Raw genomic sequence first — 22,661 nt, 5'->3', positions numbered from 1 at the left:
ACTAACCCTCAAAGTGCCAGCATTTTTTGGCACCTATTGTTGGTAGGTGAAATTTTACCTCTAACTCTATTACTCATTTATCACTTCCCAGCCTTCATCACCTTACCAGGCTACGCAGACCGTGGAGTCTGCTTGTGGAACAAATGTATGAATAAAAAAATATCAGCATAGTCGGTACAGAGTAACATTATGGTCACAAATCTTTCAAGTGGTAATGACAACAATAACATCACCACCGAAGTTGTTATCGAGGTGACGAAGTTGACGCTACCTGTGGCTGCTGATGGCGCTGCGCTTCCGTTTCCTCGCCAGCCACACGGAGACGGAGTTCGTTCTTGTCTTGGTTCCTGGCCAAAGGTTTGTGATCCCGAACGTTACGGAAAGCAACAGATACCAACATTGTCTCTGGCGCAGACCACAAGACCGCGGTTTTGGCTACTCCCAGTCCCCAGTCCCCAGTCCCAGTTTGTTCCATGGTTCCAAGCAATCCAATCCAATTCTCGTTGTTTGTTCGGACAGCAAGGGTTTTGTTTTATTCAAACTAGGATCCAAATGCAACCTGGATGGGTAATGTGGAATACGTTGGTGCGGTTAACATCTTTGCATTCAAATCATTTAAAGGCACGTCTGCGCGTTCACGGTTGCTCGAGCGGTTGACATTTGGAGCTGTGCTTCCGACGGACGGACTCCGCTCGCTCGTCGCTGTCGGTGGCTCGGCCCAACACGCGCGGCACTCTTGTCGATTCTCTTTACGCGCCTGTCAGTCAGTCTGAGAGTGCCTGCGGTGCAGGCCACCCTCTGGTACCAGGAGCAATACCCGTAACGCATTGCAAAGGGCGCGTTTTCGCGGCGGGGCGGCGATAAAAGTTCCAAAGGGTTATATGGTGGCGAGCACCGTCATTATCAGTGCGCGGTTTTAGGCAAACCGTTCGGTGGTAGCGTGGTACAAAGCGGTATATGCGGTGTGTCGGGGAGTCGCGAAGTTACGGTCGGAAGTACACGGTGCCGAGAAGCAGAGTTCCGTGTGCGCGAATCGCGAGCGGGGATCGATTTTCTTCTAGCCACAGCCTCTAGCCAGCCCACAGTCCTCGCAGCCCCAACAGTGACAGATTGTGACAGACATGCAAGGCTATAGGCCGTAGGCATGCTAACGTGTACGCATACATATATATATCATAATATATCTATATATCTTTATATATATATATATCTATATATATTCATATTTATATACGTGTGTATATGTGTTTGCGTGTGTATGTATGCGTACGTAATACATATGCACGGCCGACGGCGTGACGCGTCAGGATGGCGCTCTCGGGGAAAGCGCGTGTGCTGGTTGATGATGGAGGCGCCTGGTGTCTGTGTGCGTGGAGCTCCTGTTTGCGTGCATCGCGGGCAGTATGCACACAATGCAATCAACCAATCAGCCTGTATGGCGTGCAACGGTGCTGCATCTACTGCTCAAGCTGTTAAGGACCCAAGCAGTGGCTCCTGCACAGTCCAGTCGTCTACGCGTAACGCAGCGCAGGAGTCCCGAAGAAACCGAAAGAAAGAAAAAGCAGCCCCCAGTCAACAACAACCGTACGTCAGAGCCATATGTCGGTGTGCGCGTGTGTTTGTGTGCGCGTGTTTTCGGATCGGAGCCACCCCGCCAGCCGACCCATGGAAGTGGGGAATACTAATGACCCACTAATTATTCGAGTACCCAACCCGTCGTGTCGTGTCCCCCCGGAAGCGGGGTTTTGAGAGGGAGAGGGGGGAGGGCAGGAGTCCTGCAAACGCGCCGCACCGTGCGTTGCGTTAGTGTCGTAACCTGGCGTTGGACGGCACACAGACTCCAGGCAGGGATCAAGCATCCCGCGCGACTTCCTGACGGGCCTCCTGACGGCCTGCTTTGTTCCCGACGAGTGCAGTGCAGTGTTTTTCACGCACTGTCTGCGCTCCTTCTGCCGGAAGGATCTAACAGGTCACAGTCCTTTGGTCCTTCCATTGTGTACCTGCGATCCGGATCCTTTTTGCTGACCCCGCTCCTACGCCCGGCTGCGATTCATATCTCAGGGTGACCCTCCCTGTATCACACACGTTTCTTCTCTTCCTAGTCTCCATCTCACTCTCTGCCTCTCTCTCTCTCTCTCTCTCTCTCTCTCTGTCTCTCTCTCTCTGGTCACAGCGTGCGTACCGAATGTACCACAATCTCTTGGTGTACTGTGCAGGACACCCCGCGGTACACTGACACTGAGTGAGAGTGAGTGAACCGGAAGTCGGAGGCCAAGGACCGCCAGAAGCGCTAGAAGACGCGCCCGCGAGAAGTGTGACTCCCAACCTCCCAAGCCTTCCCCAGATAACCACCTCTATCCTCTCCTCCCCAGGACTTCCCTCCCCGCCCCCTGCCCCCTCCATAGCCTTTCCACGCTGAATGTGACGCACGTGACGTATCGTGGTGCTCCCCCCACCGTGCGTTCCCCGTATGCCGAGTGCCGGTGGAGGTGCTAGTAGTGGTGGTAGTGGTGGTAGTGGTGGTGGCTGCCCCGTGTGTCGGTACGCCCCGTTGTGATGACTGCTGCTGATGGTGGGGCAGCGGGTGTACTGATAATGATGGTGATGATCATCATGAGACAGGTCGGGGTGCTCACGTTGGCCCTGCTGCTCGTACCGTGGGGCGGCGCCAGCCCGGGCCACGCTGATCGGTGGTGGTGGTGGTGGGACGGCACCTCGATGGTGGTGGCAGCAGCGGGGGCTGGTGGTGGTGGCGGTGGTGGCGGCGGTGGTAGTGCTCCGGACCCATCGCCAGGCCGGTCACCGGGTCCGCCCGCCGGTATGCACCTGCTGAGCGAGTCCGTTCACGGCGAGCCTCCCCCCGAGGGGGTGGCGGCCGGCCCCAACCCCATACTGATACTGACAAAGGGGGGCGGTGGCGCTGGCACCCATAAGCAAACCGTCCGGCCGTACGGAGGTCGATTCGGTCGAGGCGAGCCGAACGAAGAAGACCCGGAGGAGGACGAGGACGAGGAGGGGAAGGTGGAGGCGGAGGATCAGGAGGAGGACGATGAGGAGGAGGAGGAAGAGGAGGAGGAGAGCACCGAACCAGGGACGCCGACGCGCTTCTGGTTCGCTGCTGCCACCGCCGCCGTCGACGGCACGGCTGGTCCACAGAATCCGTGCGGGTCCGCCATCTTGGATGCACTGCGGTCGGCCGGAGACGAGGGCCGGGGCCCGGTGCGGCGCCGGCCCGACGACACCGATCTGTTCCTCGCCGTGCACCACGACGTCTACGACACGCAGGCGGGCCTGGTGCCGGGTATCGTCTACCGGGGTGAGTAGTACTGACTACCTGTCAATGTGACAGATGTCCCCCTGGGAGCTGTCACCATGACAGCTGTCATCCATTCCAGTGGAGCTGTGGCATGCGCCCGGCGGCTCGGATATTCGCGACCTGTACGTGGAGACGGTGGTGGGTGCCGCTGGCCGACCACTCGGTGACACGTCCGCTGCCGGTCGCTTCGAGACCAACGGGCCGCCGCCGAGGGCCAGCGACGAAGTAGGGCCGGCGGCGGCGAGGGGACCGTCAGGCGTGGATGTGGATCTTACCGGCATCCACCGAAGCACGTGGATCGACCACATGGAGCTGGACTGGCTGCAGCACGCCATGGCGGCGACCGGCCATGGCGGGCGGCCCCTGATCTTCGGCGAACCGGACGACGGAGACGGTGACGGGGATGAGGGCGAGGACGACGAGTCGGGAGACCTGGAGAACTCGATCGAGCTAGACGGAGGCTCCGGACAGCGCCGCGGCGGCCGTAGGCGTCGCCGCCGGCGGTATACACCACCGCCGGCGCCGCCGCCGCCGCTGCCGCCGTCATCCCCACGAACATGCCCGGAGAACGTGTGGCGGCTGGAGGACTTCCTGCTGGGCGACGCAGACCGGCTAGCGGTGAATTGGTCCGTCGCGCGGGACGCGATCACCAGCAACTGGAGCAGCGAGGCGGTCCCAGCGAAACTGGCGACCGGGGACGAGCGGCTGCTGTACTTCAGGTACTCCTCCTCCTCCTCCTGGGGCTCCGGGGGGCGCAACTCCAGGCTGCTGATCTAAAGCGCCTCCTTTGCTCGTTCCACTTCTTGTAGGATACTCTATCGCACCCTCACCAGCTACGCGGTGTACGAGGTCATCTACACGATGGTGCTTCTGAAAGGTACGTGAGGTCGTCGCTGCCGCCACTTACCAGGTCTGTAGCTGCATGAAACCGGATTGTTTCTCAAGGAAGGCACATGGCTCACAGCTGATCAGTTGTCGGTCGGTGCCGACCTGTATTGCCGGGTTTCAACCGGTTTTAGGAGCTTGTGGTACACCACACCTTTCTGGTCCCACCGAGACCGCATTGTCTTGTTACCGAATCCGATCTGGCTTTGCAGTCGCCGTGCCGTAGATGGTCAGTCTCGGACTTACCCATCATGATTTTTCCTCTTCGCGAATCGAAGATCCGATGAAGAACTGACGTCCTTCTGTAGCGAGACGAGCCGAATGTCACATGTGGTTTTCCGGTTTTTGCTGCTGTCTTTCCCGGGGTCCACAGTATGAGAAACTTGGAAAAAATGTATAGCAGGCCAAGAAACTATTAATCTTTTGCTAAAGTTCCGTGAGTTACTTTGAGTTGCTTTTGAGCGCCTTATGTTCCCGGATATTTTCCCCTTTCGGGGGTATTTTTTCAATTTGACAGCTTACGGCAATTTTTTTTTGCTTTCCAAAAATATGGCTAGTTTTTCTACAGCGGATTGAATTTTGACAAAAATGGCACTACAAGGAGAAGGAAAGGAAACTGAAAAATCAAAGCATAAACAAACGAACTGTCATTTCACTCACTGGAGCTCACGGAATTTTTCGCCCAAAAGCTACTAGTGTGGACGCTAGCATATCAAAAAACCTGTAGAGAAAACTCATACTGTGGTCGAGGCGTTTCAGTTCACTTCTTGTGGCAGCCATTTTCCAACTGGCTCTGGCTCTTTCCAAGATCCTTCAAACGTTGGCATATGGCATGTTGGGATTCGGCCAACATGTGATGCGATTCTGTAGCAGTTTTCTTCAGCAGATAGCAGGCAGACAATCAATGATGTCCGCACAAAAGCGGGCAATAGCTCAAACGCCCTCAGCTGTCACAGTCATTCTTTGACAGCCAGAACAAAAACCTACATGTGTCGGTTTTAAGTTGAAATCCATTTGTCAGATGTCAAACCAGTGGGCAGTGTTGCCAAAAAAGCATAACTAGGGGGCTACACGAAGCGTGAAAACTAGCGTAAAATTAATTTGTAATGTTAAAACGTTTACGCTTCGTGTGGCAGCAAAAATATAAAAACGAAACGTGAAACGTGTTTACGTTCGTGTTTTTGGTCCAAGAAAATAGAAATAGAAGAGAAATTAATTGATTTCTGAATTTTTTTATCTGTTTTTTCCGATTTTGTTGCTATAGCAGCAAATAAAAACATAAATTATTCTCTGTTTGTAAGCAAAGCGTATGAAAAAAATAATTACGCTCGGGTTTACGCCTCGCGCGAGCCGTAAACGTTTTGACAGCGCCGCAGCAGTTTGGCATTAATCGTTAATGTCAAAATCATTACGTTACGCTTGATGTAGCCCCACAGTAACGAGGCGAACCGAAACTGACAGCTCTGTTGCCTGTCTGTTTACGTCTCCGGTTTCATACGCCCAGGACCTGGTAGCTAGCAGCTCAGCATTCTCCGTTCCCCGCCAGTTTTCTCACGGCCACCGGCTTCTCCTCCACAGAGTGCCAGCTGATGCTGAAGCAGTCAGCGGGACTCCTGTCGTCGAGCCGTGTGCCCCTCGGCTACCGGGATTGTCAGGTGATGTTTCCAGCGCCGCCATCGACTCCGGCGGCGGAGGCGTCAGACGAGCTGCCGGGGCTGGTGGTGCAGCTGACACGCCTGAACACGCCGTGCCGGAGCGGTGGCTATCTGCGGTTCCTGCCCGGCTCGCCAGCCCGGGACGACGACGACGACCTGCCGACGCCGGGCGCCCTATCGCTGTGCGGCAAGCTGGAGGAGCTGCCGGTCGACGAGCGCTCGTTTCACTTCCGGGCTCACCGCAACACGACGGTGCGCCTTCACCAGCAGCCCGCGTTCGCGCTGCACTACCGGCTCGTCGACTACTGCTACAACGTGACGCTGCGCGACCGGGACGCCAGCGTGCGGTTGCGACCGGGAGTCGGTACGGTGGCCGGGAGCGGAACCATCCTTGACTGCCACTTCCGGGTGCACCTCCCGTTCGGCTACCGGATCGCGCTCCAGCTACTGGCGAACGGCCAGCCCGGGCTGCCCGGACCGATCGGCAACGGGAGTGCCGTGGTGAGCGAACCGATTCTGATCGGCACAGACAAGGGCGGGGGTGAAGCGAGCGCCGCCGAGGTGATCGCTGGTGGCCTGCTGGTGGATCTGTACGACGGTGAAGGCCGGTGGCGGCGTTGCTTCAACGCGTCGACTCCGCCCACCCGCTACACGCTGCTCTCCAGGACCAACCAGCTGGTGGTGAAGGTGCGCATGTACGGCGACGGCAAGGGGTCCGGGTCTACGGCTCCGACCCCGTCGCTACTGCTCGAATACCGGGCGGCTCCGGTCGAAGCGATCACGTCGCGCTGTGCGTTCGGCTGGGTCGCGACGGCGCAACTCTGCATCGCCGCGATCGAGCGGCGGCTACCGTGGCACGGGGCCGAGCTCGAGTGCAACCGGCTCGGTGGCCACCTCGTGTCGATCCGCTCCACCGACGACCAGCAGCTCATCGATCAGGTGCTGCTCAACAGGTGTGTGGCCTCCCCAAGAGTAAAGCGCCTTAAGAAACCTCTCAACCACCAACCAACTCAACCTCTGTGATCTTCTTTCCAGCCCCGGCTACCGGGACAACGCGGCGTACTGGATCGGGGCGAGTGACGTGATCGCGGAAGGTACCTTCCGCTGGAACGACAAGTTCCCGTTCACCTACACCAGTGAGTACACCTTCCCCCTGAGAGACACCCTCAACAGCTACACGTATTAGGACTTTGCCACGTATTAGGATTCAAAGTAACTGCCATTGTTAGCCACAACTTTTTCCCACAATTTGGGCAGCTTTTGAATTCCTTGTTGGAAAAACTGTTCATCTTTCGATGGCGATCCATTCATCGATCCAATTTTTGGTGTCCTCGACAGAACGGAAGCGCTGCTCGGCCAGGTCATGCATCATCGTTCGGAATAAATAGTAGTCTGACGGGGCGAGGTCTGGAGAGTAGGGCGGGTGGGGTAGTATGTGCCATTTCAATGTTTCCAGGTATGTTTTCACGACTTTGGAAACATGTAGTCGAGCGTTGTCGTGAAGAAGGATAACTTTGTCGTGTCTTTTTGAATATTGTGGCCGCTTTTCCTTCAACGCTCGACTCAGCCGCATTAGTTGTGTCCGATACAGGGCTCCTGTAATGGTTTCGTCTGGTTGCAATAGTTCGTAATAGACAACGCCGAGCTGGTCTCACCACATACAGAGCATCAGCTTCGAGCCATGAATGTTCGGTTTAGCTGCAGATGTTGATGCACGGCCCACGTTTTTTTTTACGCTTTTGGTTATCATAATGTATCCACTTTTCATCCCCGGTCACGATGCGATGTAAAAACCTTTTCTTTTTCGCCGTTCAAGGAGTTGCTCGCAAATGCAAAGGCGCCGTTCGATATCCCTCGGCTTCAACTCGTGCGGCACCCAGTACCCTAGTTTCTTTTTCGCCATTTTCGCACATGAATAAGACAAAGCAGAGTGAAAATAAGCAAACGAGATTTTGTGGAGTTGTTGACGGATGCCTCAACTGTCATTGCCAGGGTTTTGCATATTTTTATCGTTTAATTTGCAGCTGCTAGCGCCGCCTATGGAAAACGGCGGTTTTCTATTTGTACGCCTGATAACTGTCATTTTTTTTCGTATGGAATATGTGTTTGACAGCAACTGTAAGCTAAGTATCCAGCACAGTATAGGTTTTTTTGGCTAAAGTGTAAACAACACCCTTGGTTAAGTCTCTAGAAATCTTCTTCTGCTCTGCTCTGCTTGATGATTCTTCTGCTTACATGCGAATTTCTGCTTACACGACAGAAAAGAGCTGGGTTCTTGTACCGAATCGCCACTGGCAATGAAAAGGGGAGTTATTACAAGAATCGTAAATGCAAAGAGCCCTGATGAACAAGGTCCATCGCCGCCAAAGCGAAACAATTCACTGCGCAAAGGTTACACTGCGCATATGGTGGGATATGTGCGGTGTGGTGTACTATGAGCATTCACACCCTAATGAAATTGTTCATTGACAGTCGCTAACGACGGACAATACTTTTGGCGAAGTAGTTGTTGTAGCAAGGCCACTAATGTACCGATCCGGTCCGGTCCGTCTCCGCAGATTGGTTCCCGGGGTGGGCGCACCATGAGCACTACAACCGTCAGCCGAACGACGACGGGCTGAGCGGGCAGGACTGCATCGAGGTACGGCGCCACTTCCAGGCGCTGGCCGGCGGCAGCAGTCCGATGGGAGGCGGGGCACGCGGGAGCCCAACGCTGACCGCGTCTTACATGTGGAACGATCGGAACTGCGATGCGTCCAACTACTTCCTGTGCGAACGTCTGCTCGACCAAGAGCCGGCCGAACGGCCGTGGAACGAGGCGGAGTGCAACGGGACCATCACGCTGAACGTCGAGCGGCCGAAGGCGACCGTGTGGAGCCCCGGGTTCCCGCAGCTCTACCCGGACAGCGTCGACTGCTACACGCTCATCGTCGCCCCGCCCGGCTACCGGATCGTGCTGGACTTCGAGGAGATGGTGCTGGAGCACGAACCACTGTAAGTCCCGAGAGTGGGGGTGCAGGACGTTTGACCTTGGCCATAATTGAGCTCGTTTTTGTTGCCGTAGCTGCTCCTACGACTACCTGCAGCTGGTGGAACCGGACAGCACCGGGGGGCCGTACGTGCCTTCCAAGTCCGCCAAGTACTTCGCCGGCGATGTGTTGTTTCGGTCCCGCAACTCACGCCACAGCACCAGCCGCTACGGTGACGGCCGGACCGCGACGGGCGGACACCCGAGGCGGACCAAGGCGGGACCGGCGACGCTGGGCGTCGGCGAACTCCACTTCAACCTGCCGAACCTGGTGCTCCAGCCGAACGACTCGCGGTACACGGGCAGTGGGCCACTGCCAGCGCCACAAGACCTGGCACTCGGTGCCGTACCGCGCAAGATGTGCGGTGACTGGAGCGCGAAGCTGAAGCTGCTGCGCTACGTGACGCGCGGCCCGACCATCGGTATCCGCTTCGTGTCCGACTACTCGAACAACTTCGGCGGCTACAAGGCGAAGGTCTCGATGGAAAACGGTAAGTTGACAAGGCATGACAGCTGAGATTCAGCTGGGCACGGCAGGTCCGGAATCTGGGTAGCTCTGCCGCTCTGCCGCACATGCCATCATAGCTACAGCTTCAACATCACCATCAGTTTCCTCGATCAAGTACAGCAAGTCCACGCACGTCCAGGGTACATCCGAGCACACATCACCCAACGCCACCCACATCACCCTACCCCGCCGCAGTAATAAGCCTCCATACCCACGGGATGTCTCCGTGGCTTTCTTCGCCGACTACGGTCGCCTGTGACCAATCCTTGATCCGGCACGTCTTGCTTGCTCGAATGTGCTCGAGTGTGCTCGAATGTGCACAAGGGCCAACTTGCACACCAGGTTGAACGCAAGCCCTTGTGTGGGTCAAACCCTTCAGTCAGTTTCTCCTTTGTACGTGTGGCAGTGGACGTACTGGAACAGTCGACGACACGAAAATTGGCCGAAAATGTAATGTTGCTTTTCCTTTCGTTTGCTCTGTCTCCCTTCCTCGTGGCGCTCTCTCTCTCTCTCTCTCTATTCTCCCTTGCGCTTTCTCTTTCTTTTTTCCTACCAGCAAAAACGTTTTGTTTCTCTTACACTCTCTCTCTCTTTATCTCTCTTTCTCTGCCTGTGTCACTCTTTCCCACTCACCCAATATCACTCTCTTCTCTCAGTTCTCGCTTTCTCTTAGTAGCCCTCTCCCAATTGCTCTCACGCACACACACACACACACACACACACACACACACACACATAAACAAACTTGTGCTGTATGCTCTCGGCACACACACTTTCTACACACACGCACTACGCCGGGGTTTACTTAACTCCTGCAGATTGTACATAATTCGAGCACTCAAATCAAAGCACTTCGAGCACTTACATTTCAGTATTGGAGCAGCTAGAGCTAGAGCTTGCGCCTCAACGTGGGAGCTTCGTCGTCGACATTCACATGACATGACCAGCCCACCGAAGCCTAGCGAGACGACGTACGAGACCTGTAGACTGCTAGCAATCTAGCGCGCATCTTCTCCACCATCAGACCTAGATAGCTTTAGACGATCCATGTATACGTTCTATGTATAGAAATCAGATCAATCCTACGACCTATGTATAGTAGCCGACCACTGCTACTACTACCGAGTAGTAGTAGTAGCCGGAACGGGGACCGATTCTGTGTATCAGATATTTATTTATTACTAGCAGGTCCCGGCGAGCTTCGCCACGTCTCATTTCATTCTCATTTCTCGACTATCCGGCGTTTCAGAGGATCGGACTTCCAGATGACGTCCGATCGGCTTCCCTTCCCGCTTCCCGTTGGATACATGTCAAAACTCGCACCAACTGAATTTGGCTCAAATCGCTTGGAAACTATCCGAGTTTAACTGAAATGAACTTAGATTTTCTATGGGAGGTCTCCTTTGTAAAGAGAGGAGGTGTTTCCAACATTCACCAGAACATTTCCCCACCCTTAAAACCACCGCCTACCGAATTTGGTTCGATTTGTTCGAAAACGTTTGTATGGGGCGTTACGTATGAGACGTTACGTTTGGGACGTTATGTTACGTTACGTTTGTATGGGAGACCCCCCTCCCCGGAGGTGTGGGAGGGTCAAACTTTCCTATTCACAATCCGGGATCACTAAACTACGCTGTGGAAAATTTCACGCGAATTGGTTTAGTAGTTTTGGAGAAAAAGCGGTACGCACAGACAGACAAACAACCAATTTTATATATAGAAGATAGATTTCCACGGAGGACACGGTGCGTGTGTGTTGGAATTGTGTCTGGGGCTGGGAGTCCGGAGTTACGGCACACAGGGGTACAACGGGGATACAACAGAAACCGGAAAGCATAGCCATGACATGTTGCTAACCACCATCATCCGCAGTCGCAGCGCAACCGCGCTGAACAGTGTAGTACTGCTCCCATCTAATGCTTCCTCAACTCCACCACCAACAACCACCGCTACCACCACCACCACATTATACCGATACCGTACCGATACATGAATTTTGAATACCTATATTTAACTGCTTAGGAAGACCGAGGGCACATGGTAAGTGGCAACCCAATCTACCGCGCGTTCATAGGGTCTGTGTAACCCAGCCTACAAGCGCTCCAAAGCCTCTGTAGTGTTACCGATTTGCGGTTGCGATATCAGTTCGTATATAGTACCTTGCGTATGGCTCGAGTATGATGACTGCTTGCCGTTTTCGTTTACTTGCATTTACGCTCTTTACGCATCGCTCCTTGGACAGGACCTACACATCCGCCTCGTCGGTCGCAAAACTCAGACAAGCCACGGTAAAGAGAAATCGACAGTTGTTGAGCGCTCCCTTGACGACACACATCGGTTGGATCTCGGTTATGTTACAGCTCTAGGTCGAATTACAGTTTTTTTTTTTTTTTTTAATCTTAGAGGAACGGACCGTGTCGAATTACAGTTATTAGGTCGAAAATTGATACATCGTGTGGTTGGCAGATTCAGCTCCAGCAGTAAGCAAGAGTTAGCCTTAGACATTGCACGAAGACAAGAAGACAGATTGATGGCCGAAAATCGTCGATTGACAGCTCTAGCGACCTGCTGCAGGTCTTGTGGTGCTGAAGGAACTGTACCTGCCTATTCTATCTAAGCTGAGATAAGTCGAGTCATAGTAGATTCCCATGTAAATCGCTAGATTAGATATGCGGTCTAACTCTATTTATCAGTAAAATGAACAGTAGTAATAATAGGTAGCTCTCTGTTTTCACCGACGGTTTTCGCAGAATACAGCTGAGTTTCTGCCTATAAGCTAGGTGTCTGCCCATCTGTTCCAAAGGGTTCTCCATTACGACTGTTCGAAATAATGGGAGGCTTCCGACCACCACAAATTCGATTGTCGGTTTTGCCGGGACTGAGCTTCCGGTCCGGGACTGATGGTTGTCAAGAAGTAGAATAGAAACGATGTGAGGAAGCATTGTGAATTCCAGGCCCAGAAGTTGATTTTCTGATAGGACTTTTTTCCAACACACTAATTTTCGCTTTCTCTCATGCTCGTTTATAGTTGCTGTCGTTGTCGTGCTTGCCGCGAAATAAAGCCACGATTGAATCTGCGCTGGCAACTGGCTCAGCAGCAGCCCACAGGACTTTTCATTTCTCGTCTGCCTCCCCTCTCCCCCACTCGCTATGTATCGCTCGCTCGCTTCATCACTTTCTGCATATCCTTCTGCCTTAATATCTTTCTATCTATCTATCTCACTATCTGGCTTTGTGCTGTAGCAGTTTGTCGATGGTCGCTTTTGTTGGTCGTTGATTTCGGTTTGTAACATGTGTGTGTGTGTGCGTGTGTGTGTTTACTACTGCGCCTTGTTGTGCCGCGTGGGTTTTTTTTTTGCTTGCCGTACTTGCGGACGTACCTGGGCCTTTCGTTGATTGCCCCAGAATGGCCTGCTGCGAGAGCGTAGAGTGCATGTACCCCGATCGTATCGTGGCCGGACAACATGGCGGACGAGGCAGAACGCGCTGCCTCCGCTCCGCTTGTTGTTACGCGTTGAATATCCTCATACCCGAACTCCCACCGAAAGCCTGAACTCTGGAAACTCTCCCTCGCGGCCATTGTTGTTCATGTGTTTCTTAATCTCGTCCCATCCATTGACATTCCCACCACCGATTGGGACCACTCCACACGAAAAACCGGGCTCATCGATTCAAAGCAAAATCAATTTTTCCAATTTTCCCCGGGGGACCGCCGGTACGCTTGCGAACTACCTGTACTCCGGTAGTAGTATCTGGCAATCACGAGAGCCTCCGCCATTCTGAGAGTCTGCCATTCTGCCGCCATTTTGTTTTTGTGCACGGCCGTTCCGGGGCGCTGTCCGGATCTGATCAACTTTCGATTCCTTCTGCGGTTTCTTCCCTTCCGAAATCTTCATCACCACCGCGCTGTGTAGTGACATCGGAGTGCCAGGATGAGCGTATCAAGGCGTACAACAATTCGTGCTACCTGGTCATCTCCTATCCGGAGGTCGACTGGACGACCGCGCAGCAGATCTGCCGCGGCATCGGCGCGAAGCTAGCCTCCATTTCGACTACGGACGAACAGAGGTAAGCTGTCTGGGGCTTCCGTCCAGGATTCCCGACTTCCCGACACACTACTTCGACTGTGCCCTTTCCACACAGGTTCATCACCGCGAACATTCGCAACAGTCCGGACTACACGCCCCGGTCACTGTACTGGGTGGGGGGCGAGATATCGGCCAACGGCGACCTGGAGTGGACCGATGGTGTGAAGCTTCGGTTCGAGGTAAGCAGCGCGCTACATAGGCTGCCGCCGACTACGCAAACCCTAGTGACCCGTTCCATTTCTCCCCGCGACCTAGGGATGGCTGCCGGGCCAGCGGCCGGAGAGGGGTGACGGGCTGCCGAAGAGCCCCGCCTGCCTGGGGCTCCAGTGGAAGGTGTCGCCCACGCCCATGATCTCGTCCGGGCTGCACTGGACGGCCCAGCGGTGCAGCCTGATCGGGGGCTACGTCTGCAAGAAGCCACGGCCAACGCTGGAGGAGAAGACGGCCCGCAACCGGACGCAGTCGGGCACGGAGGGTCGCCTGCTGTCCCCCGGCTACCCCAACCCGTACCCGGCTCACACCGACTACTGGGTGCGGCTGGTGGCGCCCGAGCACAGCCGCATCATCATCCAGTTCCAGCGGCTGGACCTCGAGTACCAGGACGACTGTCTGTACGACTACATCAGCATCCAGAGCAGCGCACCTTCATCGCAGGCGTCGGCTTCGCAGACACCGGCAGTGACGAAATCTCTCGAGCTCGAGCCCTTCTCGGCGGGCCGGTCGCGCCCCATACGCTACGTGGGCTGGTCTGGGACACCGGATGACGTCACGGGCAATACTCTGCCGGGACCGGACGCCGGTGACCCGGGCGTAGGTACCCCATCGGAGGTGGTACACCCATCGTTCCTGCCGTACGTGCGGTGGTGTGGCACCCACGATAGCGGTATGTCCCGGTTCAACTTCATCTCGGCCGCGAACGAAGCCCTGATTCGGTTCCACTCGGACTTCTCCGTCACCGGGGCGGGCTTCTCGGCCACCTGGAGTACGGTGGACGTGTCCGGGTGCCCGCTGCAGACGATCACCTCGAAGGAGGGCACCATCCGCAGTCCCAACTATCCGCACTTTCTGCTCGACACCGTCGACTGCACGTACGTCATCCAGGCACCGTACGGGCGGCGCGTGTGGCTCGAGTTCCTGTACGCCGAGCTGCTGCAGGACGCGTCGCTGCTGATCGACATCGCGAACGGGCCGTTCGAGCCGTTCACCGAGCACACGCCCGAGGCACCGGGGCACCAGCACCTGAACGACGGTGTGTTCGTCAGCAACGGCGAGCGGTTGGTGGTGCGGCTCCGCACTGGCGCCGTTCCCCGGGGCAAAGGCTTCTACGCTACCTTCAAGACACGTAAGCCGTACACCACGCCACGCCAACACGCTCGGAGCTCTGATACTCTCTCTCTCCCTCTCTCTCACGCAGTGGCGGCCGTGAACGAGCAGCGCTTCCTGAGCTTCACGAATCGGACCAGCGGCACAATGCACTCGCTCAACTACCCGCAGCCGATACCGCTCGACGTGGACTACACGCAGCACCTGATCGCCCCGCTCGGCACGGTCATACTGCTCGAGCTGTACGGTGTCGGCTTCAGCCAGCACGGATGCCGCGACACGGGCTTCATCGAGGTAAGCCCCGAGGCCCCCAGGGCTCTCTGCCCATTCTCATGACATGCCATGCACAACGCAGCCTGGCGAGGCACACTCAGCGCTTCACTTGACGTTCAGACACACAAACCTTATGGGTTTAAGGATAATTATTCTACTATCCAGAACCCCATGGTCATGGAGTATTGGAGGTTTGGCCTCCCGAAGTTCGAATTTCCCGCCAATCCCGGCTTCAGACATTCGAATTCTTGGTGGTGAAGCCACGTGTCCCCAATTGCGGTTGCCACTCTTGCTCCCACTTCGGTTGCCGTCTGCTACCTTCGTTCACTCAAATACGCGGTTTCGCTCCCATTCACAGATCTACGACAATTACACCGACAGCAACGGTACGCTGTGGCACCTGTGCGAGCTGCGGGCGAGGAATCCGGAGCTGCTGGAGCCGGTGGCCAAGGCGGCACCGATCTACATCACCTCCTACCTGAACACGATCCACATCCGGCAGCACAACGTGAACGGCACCGGCATCCGGCTGAACGCGACCGTCCGCCTGCAGGAGGACGCCGGCTACAAGATGAAGCTGATCGCCAACGAGGACGAGTGGGTCGAGGGCTGCCGGCCGAACCCGTGCCAGCACGGCGGCAAGTGCGTCACGGGCCACCAGCAGCACCAGCGGCGGGGTGTCTGCGAGTGCTTCGGCCACTTCACCGGGCGCTTCTGCGGGCTCAACATCTGCGAGCTGGAGCCGTGCCTGTTCGGCAAGTGCGAGCTGACCGCGTCCAGCTTCAAGGTAATGGGACACTCCGACACTCCGACACTCCGACACTCTGACACTCTGACACTCCGACACTCAGACACTCCGACACCCCGACACTTCGACATTCCGACACTCCGACATTCATCCGACTCATCTCGTTCTCCGTGTACAGTGCAACTGCCAGCCAGGCTATCTCGGGCAGCGGTGTGACCAGAAGCAGAAACCGTGCGCCGAGAACCCGTGCGAGAGTCGGGGCGAGTGCTTTGAGAAGAACGGCGGCTACTACTGCCGCTGCCACGCCTGGTGGGAGGGGCCCCGGTGCGAGCGGCGCATGATGCACATCCCGTACAAGCCACTGTCGGAGCGCATGCTGCAGGAACCGTTCTGGCTCGGCCTCATCACCGTGTTCGTCGTGCTCGCCGTCATCGGGCTGGTCTGGTGCGCCAAGCGCCACTTCCCGGAGAAGATCGAGAAGCTGCTCGCCGACGAGACGCAACGCAATCGACGTACGGGTCACTCACTCTAGCCCAGCTCGAACGTCACTCACATTCTCAGCTCTCTCGCTTCTCTCTCTCTCTCTCTCTATCTCTCTCTCTCCTATTGCGACTACTACAGCCACGTTCCCGCCTCACCACCTGAATACGGCGCTGCGCGAGCAGCTGCAGGCGTCCGCCGGGACCGTCTGCTCGTCGAACGCGACTACGCCCGCCTCGCACCGGACCATCTTCGGACGATTGGGTATAAGAAAACCATCCATATTGAGTCTCAGCAGCCCACAGCCAGTTGGAGGGGCTACCGCTAGAACATTTTCTTTAGATGATCTCTTACGGCCCCCTCCTCGACGTAAGACAGACAAACATATGATAACCTTCGTTTAAACTCTCCTTCTCTCTCTCTCTCTCTCTCTCTCTCTCGCAAGAAACAAACTAGCACCAAAAATGCAACTCCCATTCGTTTTTACCATTTTCTTTCTTGAGCGCTAAACTGTCGAGCTGCTTAGCCCTACCTTCCACCTACTACCATTACCACTACCACTAAATACCACTAATACTATCGTGTTATCTCGCAAGCTGTGTCTGTTAGTGTATTGCTCACCTTAACCGCTCACCTTCTTTCTCTCCTCTCCCCACTCTTATTTCCTCTCTCTCTCTCTCTCTCTCTCTGTCTCTCTCTCTCTCTCTCTCTCTTTGTTAGGTTATGCAACACTTAGCTCTCTCTGTTTGTCTGTACTTGTTCATCCTTTCCTTTTCCTACTTCCCGATCAGATCCATTTGCCCACCAATACTACCAAGAAACAGCAACAACTACTAAAGCTCAAACCATACCACACGCCTAACCGCTATGCAAATCGCTGGTCACAGTTTGTTGTAGAACTCGTATATGACAACTTCCTACCTACTCTCTCTCTCTCTCTCACCTTCTCTTTCTGTCTCTTCCTCTAGACAATGTAGTCTGTCGGTTTGCCATCTCTCTCTCTCTCTCTCACACACACATACACACACATCTCACGCCTCTCATACACGCGGTCGGAGATTCTATCAGGTGCTTAACCTTAACCCAACCTCGACACGTTGAGGTACATTCCACTCCGACACTACTTCCAAGCGGTCCGTCTCCGTAAAGGCAACACCACCGTGAAGCACCACACTAGCGCTAAAGAGCACACAGCACACTAACACAAACTAAAGGAAGGCACTTGAAGCAGAGTCAATAATTAGCCACCGCCTCCTAGCCAACCGGTGTCTGATGTCTGAATTTTACCAATTGCATTCTCATGACATGCTGACACCACTAGCCTGGGCCTGACGAGGCGTACACGCTGCACGACAGCACACTAACAGCCCTCCTCTCGGGCGCCCGGTTTTGGACAGAGTTTATGTTCTTTTCTGCTTCGACCCTCTTCGCCCCGAGATGAGGGTCAAACATGTGCTTCAGACTATAGTCTATGACCTCCTGGCTAGTAGGTTGCAGCTAGCACCCTAGCGTAAATCTAGAGCCGATTTCGAACATCACAGCTGCCCATCGATTCGCTATCCCATATCCTTGCTGTGAGCGTTTTCTACCCTCTCTCTCTATCTCTGTACCATGCTTTACGAGCTCGGCTTTTCACAACCTCGTCGGTGCCTGGTGCTTTGCTATTCTTTAGTCGTCGGACAGGTCCCGTTTTTGGGGTCCCCGCGATGCTCGAGGGCATAAGCAGCTTTCCGCCTTATCCACCAACAGCCAGCCTGGCTGGCTGTTAGGTAATTTGATCGTCGAGTAATGAATCAAAACACCTCCGACCCATCGCGAGAGAACCTCTGGCTGGTCAAATTTCCAACCTTATCCAACCGGCAACAGGTGATCTTAGGTATGGAGTTTTATTTTTTTTTGGTGACCTGCTACCGTTTCTGTAACATTGTCTTGTGGGTCCGTATCGCGCTATGCTTTCCTCCGCTTCACGGTAGTCTCCCATCTTCCCACAATTGTTTCATTTTCTTGTCAACTTTAATCTCCGCTTGTCGAACGTTTTTCTGATGCCCGTACGCTGACTTGCGTCCTGCGTCCATTTATCGTTCGCTCCGTCACATTCCTACAGTTAATTTCGTCGAACTAACCGGATGATGTACTCCCAAGACGCGCACCCGAGACATGTCGTTAGGTCAGTGGGTCCTGGCCGCGGTCCTTGCCTACAGTACAAACTCCCTCCACTAGAGGGTAAAAATCAATTTGAGCTGCCTTACGGATGCAAAATTCATCAATCGGCAATCACTACCGTAACCTGTCTCTTGTAGACGGTGAAGGTCACTGACTCTATAGCGTTGCTCTTTGTGGGTGGGGGACCTGGGGATCACCGTTCGTTTTCATCTTCACCTCTGCTATTCAACTCGTGTGCCTGTGTCCTCCTATTGCAACAATGAAAGCTAGCTCCAGAATGAATCTCCACTGAAGAAAAAGTACAGGAAGCAACCGAAGTGAAATACTCAAAGCTCTGGATGCTCTAGTGATTACTGCTGGATGTAGCTGGTGTAGTACTTGGTACATGGATGCGGTTTTTTGTGTGACAATACTAGCATTCCTGCATGATAAGATCAGCAACCCAGCATGAAGGCACCCGGTACTTGTCCGTTTGCTCTCAAAGCGAGGGACACGCGTGAGCACAGATATGTTACTGTGTACGCGAAACGATTAGACAACCCAATTCTTCCAATAGACTGCGATCACCGTGCGCTCCGGCAGCTGTAGGCTTTCGAAACCAGGAACGGAGCAAGCTGTCAGTGGCCAGAGGACGGCCACTGGCTGTGCTCACAGAAGATGGAAGCCACAGACCATAGGCTAACCCAAAAAACGAACTCTTTCAGGGGTAGTGCGTTGCACCTATCGGTTGCTTAGTGACCTTAGCTGAGACTAGTTGGAGTGTAGAGTTTGACGTTTGAGCATTGTTTTAGGGCGACAACTAGTAGCGTGGGGCGCCCCGGAACCGACCGCCGGCTCCGGTTCCGGATAGCTGTGTAAATAGCAACACCCATCCATCTGTCGATTAGTTACAAAACCAACGCATTACCGTACTGTGCCTACAATCTTCTATCGTTGACATATCTAGCAAGCTGTTTCACTATACCGTTTGCACTGTTCAAGTGTCCAAAGTGTGTTTGTTCCATTAGATTCACCTCTTCTACTGCATTAGTGTTGCCGTTTAACTGACTTGTGTACCAAATTAGCGCATGAGTTGCAAAGTTTTTCTCATTTTCCATACAAGTAGTTTGTCAAACTAATTAGCAACTACACACACTCACACACCCTCACACACCGGAGAGACACATCACCTCAAAGCCGTCAAGGCGGTGGACATGCCCCTTCTAATCCGGTCTCTCGCTGCCTGTTGGTCTTCGCCCACTATCTTCCCCAGGGACGCCCTCGCCAAGGAAGAAGCGCAACAACTCCACGCCGACGAAGAAAAACGTCAACGAGAAGAAGCAGATCCTGCAGCAGCTCGTCTCACCTGCCCAGAACGCGGCTACCAAGGTACGTCCTGTCTGAGTGCAATCAGCGCTTCTCTAACTACTGAAACTCCCACCGAAACCACCGTATGCCACTGTGTTGAAAGAACTTACCGAAAATTTGATTTCGATTGTATTGCAACACAGTATTCAGACTATATATTTTAACTCCAGGCATTGGCATTCGAACAACCAAGGGGTAGTATTTTGATTTCAAGTAATGCCTGACAGTATCTGTATCGGATGTTCAGCAGCGCTCAAGAATTCCCTGAAACTCAAAGAATTAGTGCCCTGTGCTCGTCAATTGACAACTAGTCCCCTTGCTGTCTTAACTTTCAGCCTGAGAAAAGCCAACTCCAGTACGGTTCCGTAAATTGCTCGTGGTCATTGTCTGTCAAGTCAAGATGTAGGAGCTCCAGATCGAATACCACAGAGTGTCCCAAAAAGAATCAATAAAACCGTTAGCGTAGGTCGGGATGTAGCGACATCGTGTCGGGGATTACTTTGATTCTGGTCATGGTCACAAATTAGAGAACCAAACAAATGTTTTCTTTTTCGAGTTGTAAACTACTTTCCGGTGTGCGTCTACAACACAGTGGTAGCAGTAGTAGTAGTGGACAATGGCGACGTCCTACGATGAGCCAACTAACCCATGTCCGGTTTCTACGTTCGCTTTTGCAGCAAGTCAGCCTCGGCGAACTGATACAGATGTCGGAGAACCGGCTGAAGGCCGGTAGCTATGCCGACCCAGAGCCGGGCCTGACGGAGACGACCTTCTCGGAGAACTCGCTGTCGGTCGCGTCGATGGTGCGCCAAATCTCGGACCCGAAGCTGGAGAAGAAGGTCACCTTTGCCCGGCTGCTCAGCAAGGTGTCCGCTGAGATGAGCTCCGGCTCGGAGGTCCTGGCGAATGTGAGTAGCGACTGCACGCCCCCCCCACCCCCACCCACATATGTACACCCGTATGCCAAAACTCGGCCGTACCGTTCTGTGTGTGTGTGTGTGTGTATCCCTCTGAGTTCGTTATGTCATCGTTTGGCAACAAAACAACAAGTTGAAAACTCTGCTGTCATGTATGAAATCATCCGCTTACACGTTACAGCTTCTGAACCGTAATGCTGCTTCGTTCTTGTAAACCTCCGCAATCCCCGACATAATATCCTCGTTTTTTTTTTTTTGGTTTTTGTTTTCACATTCCGATTTTTCCATACTCGTCTTTTTGGTTCCATTGACTTCACCGTGTGAGACACGTTAACATGGACTACTCAATTTGACATTTGATGCGTGTGTCGCGTGTGTCGAGGTTGATGATGATGATTGTGGTGGTTCGGACATCCGACCGGTAGGTGTCCGTTCGTCCGTCAGGCTTTCCACAGCGCTCCCTCCGTTGTCGGACGAACTCTCCCTTGCCGGAGAGGCAAGGTCTGTCAGGCCAGCCCGAAGGCCAGACCCTTGTTTGCCCCCTTTGCAGTCAATGCCCACCGGTAACCGGCCAGGAAGCCGGGAAAGCTCACCGAAGCCCGAACCGAACGCCGTCAATTGAAAACTCGTTTATCTCTTCACCTTCACAAGGGGACGAAGCATTCTAGTGCGCTAAGTCTTCCGAACGAGGTACCGCAGCGGGCGAACTCGGTGCCACCGTCACCGTGCACGAACGAGGTGCGTTCGCCGCACAGCACCTCGTCGAACCAGGGCAGCGATTCGCTGTCCAGCTCGGACCTAGTCCTGCACGACTTCGGGCTGCGCCGGGTGCGCCCCAAGGTCTCGAGCGCCGACTCCATACTGGCGATGTTCAAAAACTTTGCCGCGTCCAGCTCGGCGATCGGGGCGCTGCAGTCGTCGATCGTTATCTCGCCGTCGTCCACGCCGCCGACGGCTTCCAGCCCGCAGGACGATGCGCCGGGCGACGACGATTCGTCCACCACCTCGTCCAACCAGACGCCCGTCAGCTACTCGAGCGGTGGCGGCATCGATCTTGGTGGTGGTGGTGGTGGTGGAGCAGCTGGTGCTAGTGGTGGTGGCGGCGGTGGGGGTGATGGCTCTAGCAGTAGTGTAGCAGGAGCCACCTCCGACTCGCCCGTGTTCTACCGCCAAAGCACCATCGAGGTGCCGGTCCTGGATGCACTCAGTGCGCATAAGTCGGCCGGCGTGGCGGGGGGCTCGAGCGGGGTACCGGCCGCCGCCGCTGCCGCCGCCGCGCAGCTGCATCCGCCATCGATACTGCTCGAGATACCGAGCAACGGGATCAACAACAAGTGTCTGTCGCCGATCCGCGAAATGCCCACACCGATACCGTCGCCCGCACTAACGCCCATCATGCCACGCCCGTACCGGATGCGGACGCCCCAGTCGATCCACGACGAGTCCATGTCGGTGACGTTCGACGGCAGCTATGGCGATTACCATGTAAGTACACGTCCAGTCTACTGGTCCAGTCTGCTGGCCCAATCCCCCTGCCCCAGATCACCAAACCCTACTCTTGACAGTGTTCTGGACTCGACATACAAGATCCATAGGTGGTCTGCCCCTGTCCCAGATCATCAGACCCAACTCTTGACAGTGTCCTAGACTCGACATACAAGATCCATAGGTGGTCTGCCTCTGTTCCAGATCACCAGACTCAACTCTTGACAGTGTCCTAGACTCGACATACAAAATCCATAGATGGTCTGCCCCTGTCCCAAATCACCAGACCCAACTCTTGATTGTGTCCTAGACTTGACATACAAGATCCATAGGTGGTCTCCCCCTGTTCCAGATCACCAGACGCAACTCTTGACAGTGTCCCAGACTCGACATACAAAATCCATAGGTGGTCTGCCCTTGTTCCAGATCACCAGACGCAACTCTT

General features: G+C 54.6%; 1 protein-coding gene across 1 annotated transcript in view; it reads left to right on the top strand.

Moving 5' to 3' along the window:
• Nucleotides 1-2,470: 2,470 nt before the first annotated feature.
• The window catches only part of LOC131213412 (uncharacterized), a 26,945-nt gene continuing 6,754 nt past the window's right edge, over nt 2,471-22,661 (top strand). The window contains exons 1-19 of the mRNA XM_058207446.1: nt 2,471-2,541; nt 2,775-3,316; nt 3,396-3,819; nt 4,126-4,193; nt 5,780-6,809; nt 6,892-6,992; nt 8,415-8,850; nt 8,921-9,375; nt 13,307-13,460; nt 13,536-13,659; nt 13,736-14,822; nt 14,895-15,097; nt 15,435-15,863; nt 16,003-16,336; nt 16,446-16,568; nt 19,720-19,835; nt 20,492-20,722; nt 21,383-21,770; nt 21,873-22,216. Coding sequence (XP_058063429.1) covers nt 2,471-2,541; nt 2,775-3,316; nt 3,396-3,819; nt 4,126-4,193; nt 5,780-6,809; nt 6,892-6,992; nt 8,415-8,850; nt 8,921-9,375; nt 13,307-13,460; nt 13,536-13,659; nt 13,736-14,822; nt 14,895-15,097; nt 15,435-15,863; nt 16,003-16,336; nt 16,446-16,568; nt 19,720-19,835; nt 20,492-20,722; nt 21,383-21,770; nt 21,873-22,216 — 6,660 coding nt within the window. The remainder of the gene's footprint in view (nt 2,542-2,774; nt 3,317-3,395; nt 3,820-4,125; nt 4,194-5,779; nt 6,810-6,891; nt 6,993-8,414; nt 8,851-8,920; nt 9,376-13,306; nt 13,461-13,535; nt 13,660-13,735; nt 14,823-14,894; nt 15,098-15,434; nt 15,864-16,002; nt 16,337-16,445; nt 16,569-19,719; nt 19,836-20,491; nt 20,723-21,382; nt 21,771-21,872; nt 22,217-22,661) is intronic.

Source organism: Anopheles bellator, chromosome X, assembly GCF_943735745.2.
Source record: "Anopheles bellator chromosome X, idAnoBellAS_SP24_06.2, whole genome shotgun sequence".
NCBI lineage: Eukaryota > Metazoa > Arthropoda > Insecta > Diptera > Culicidae > Anopheles > Anopheles bellator.
This window is presented reverse-complemented; position numbering and strand designations above follow the sequence as displayed.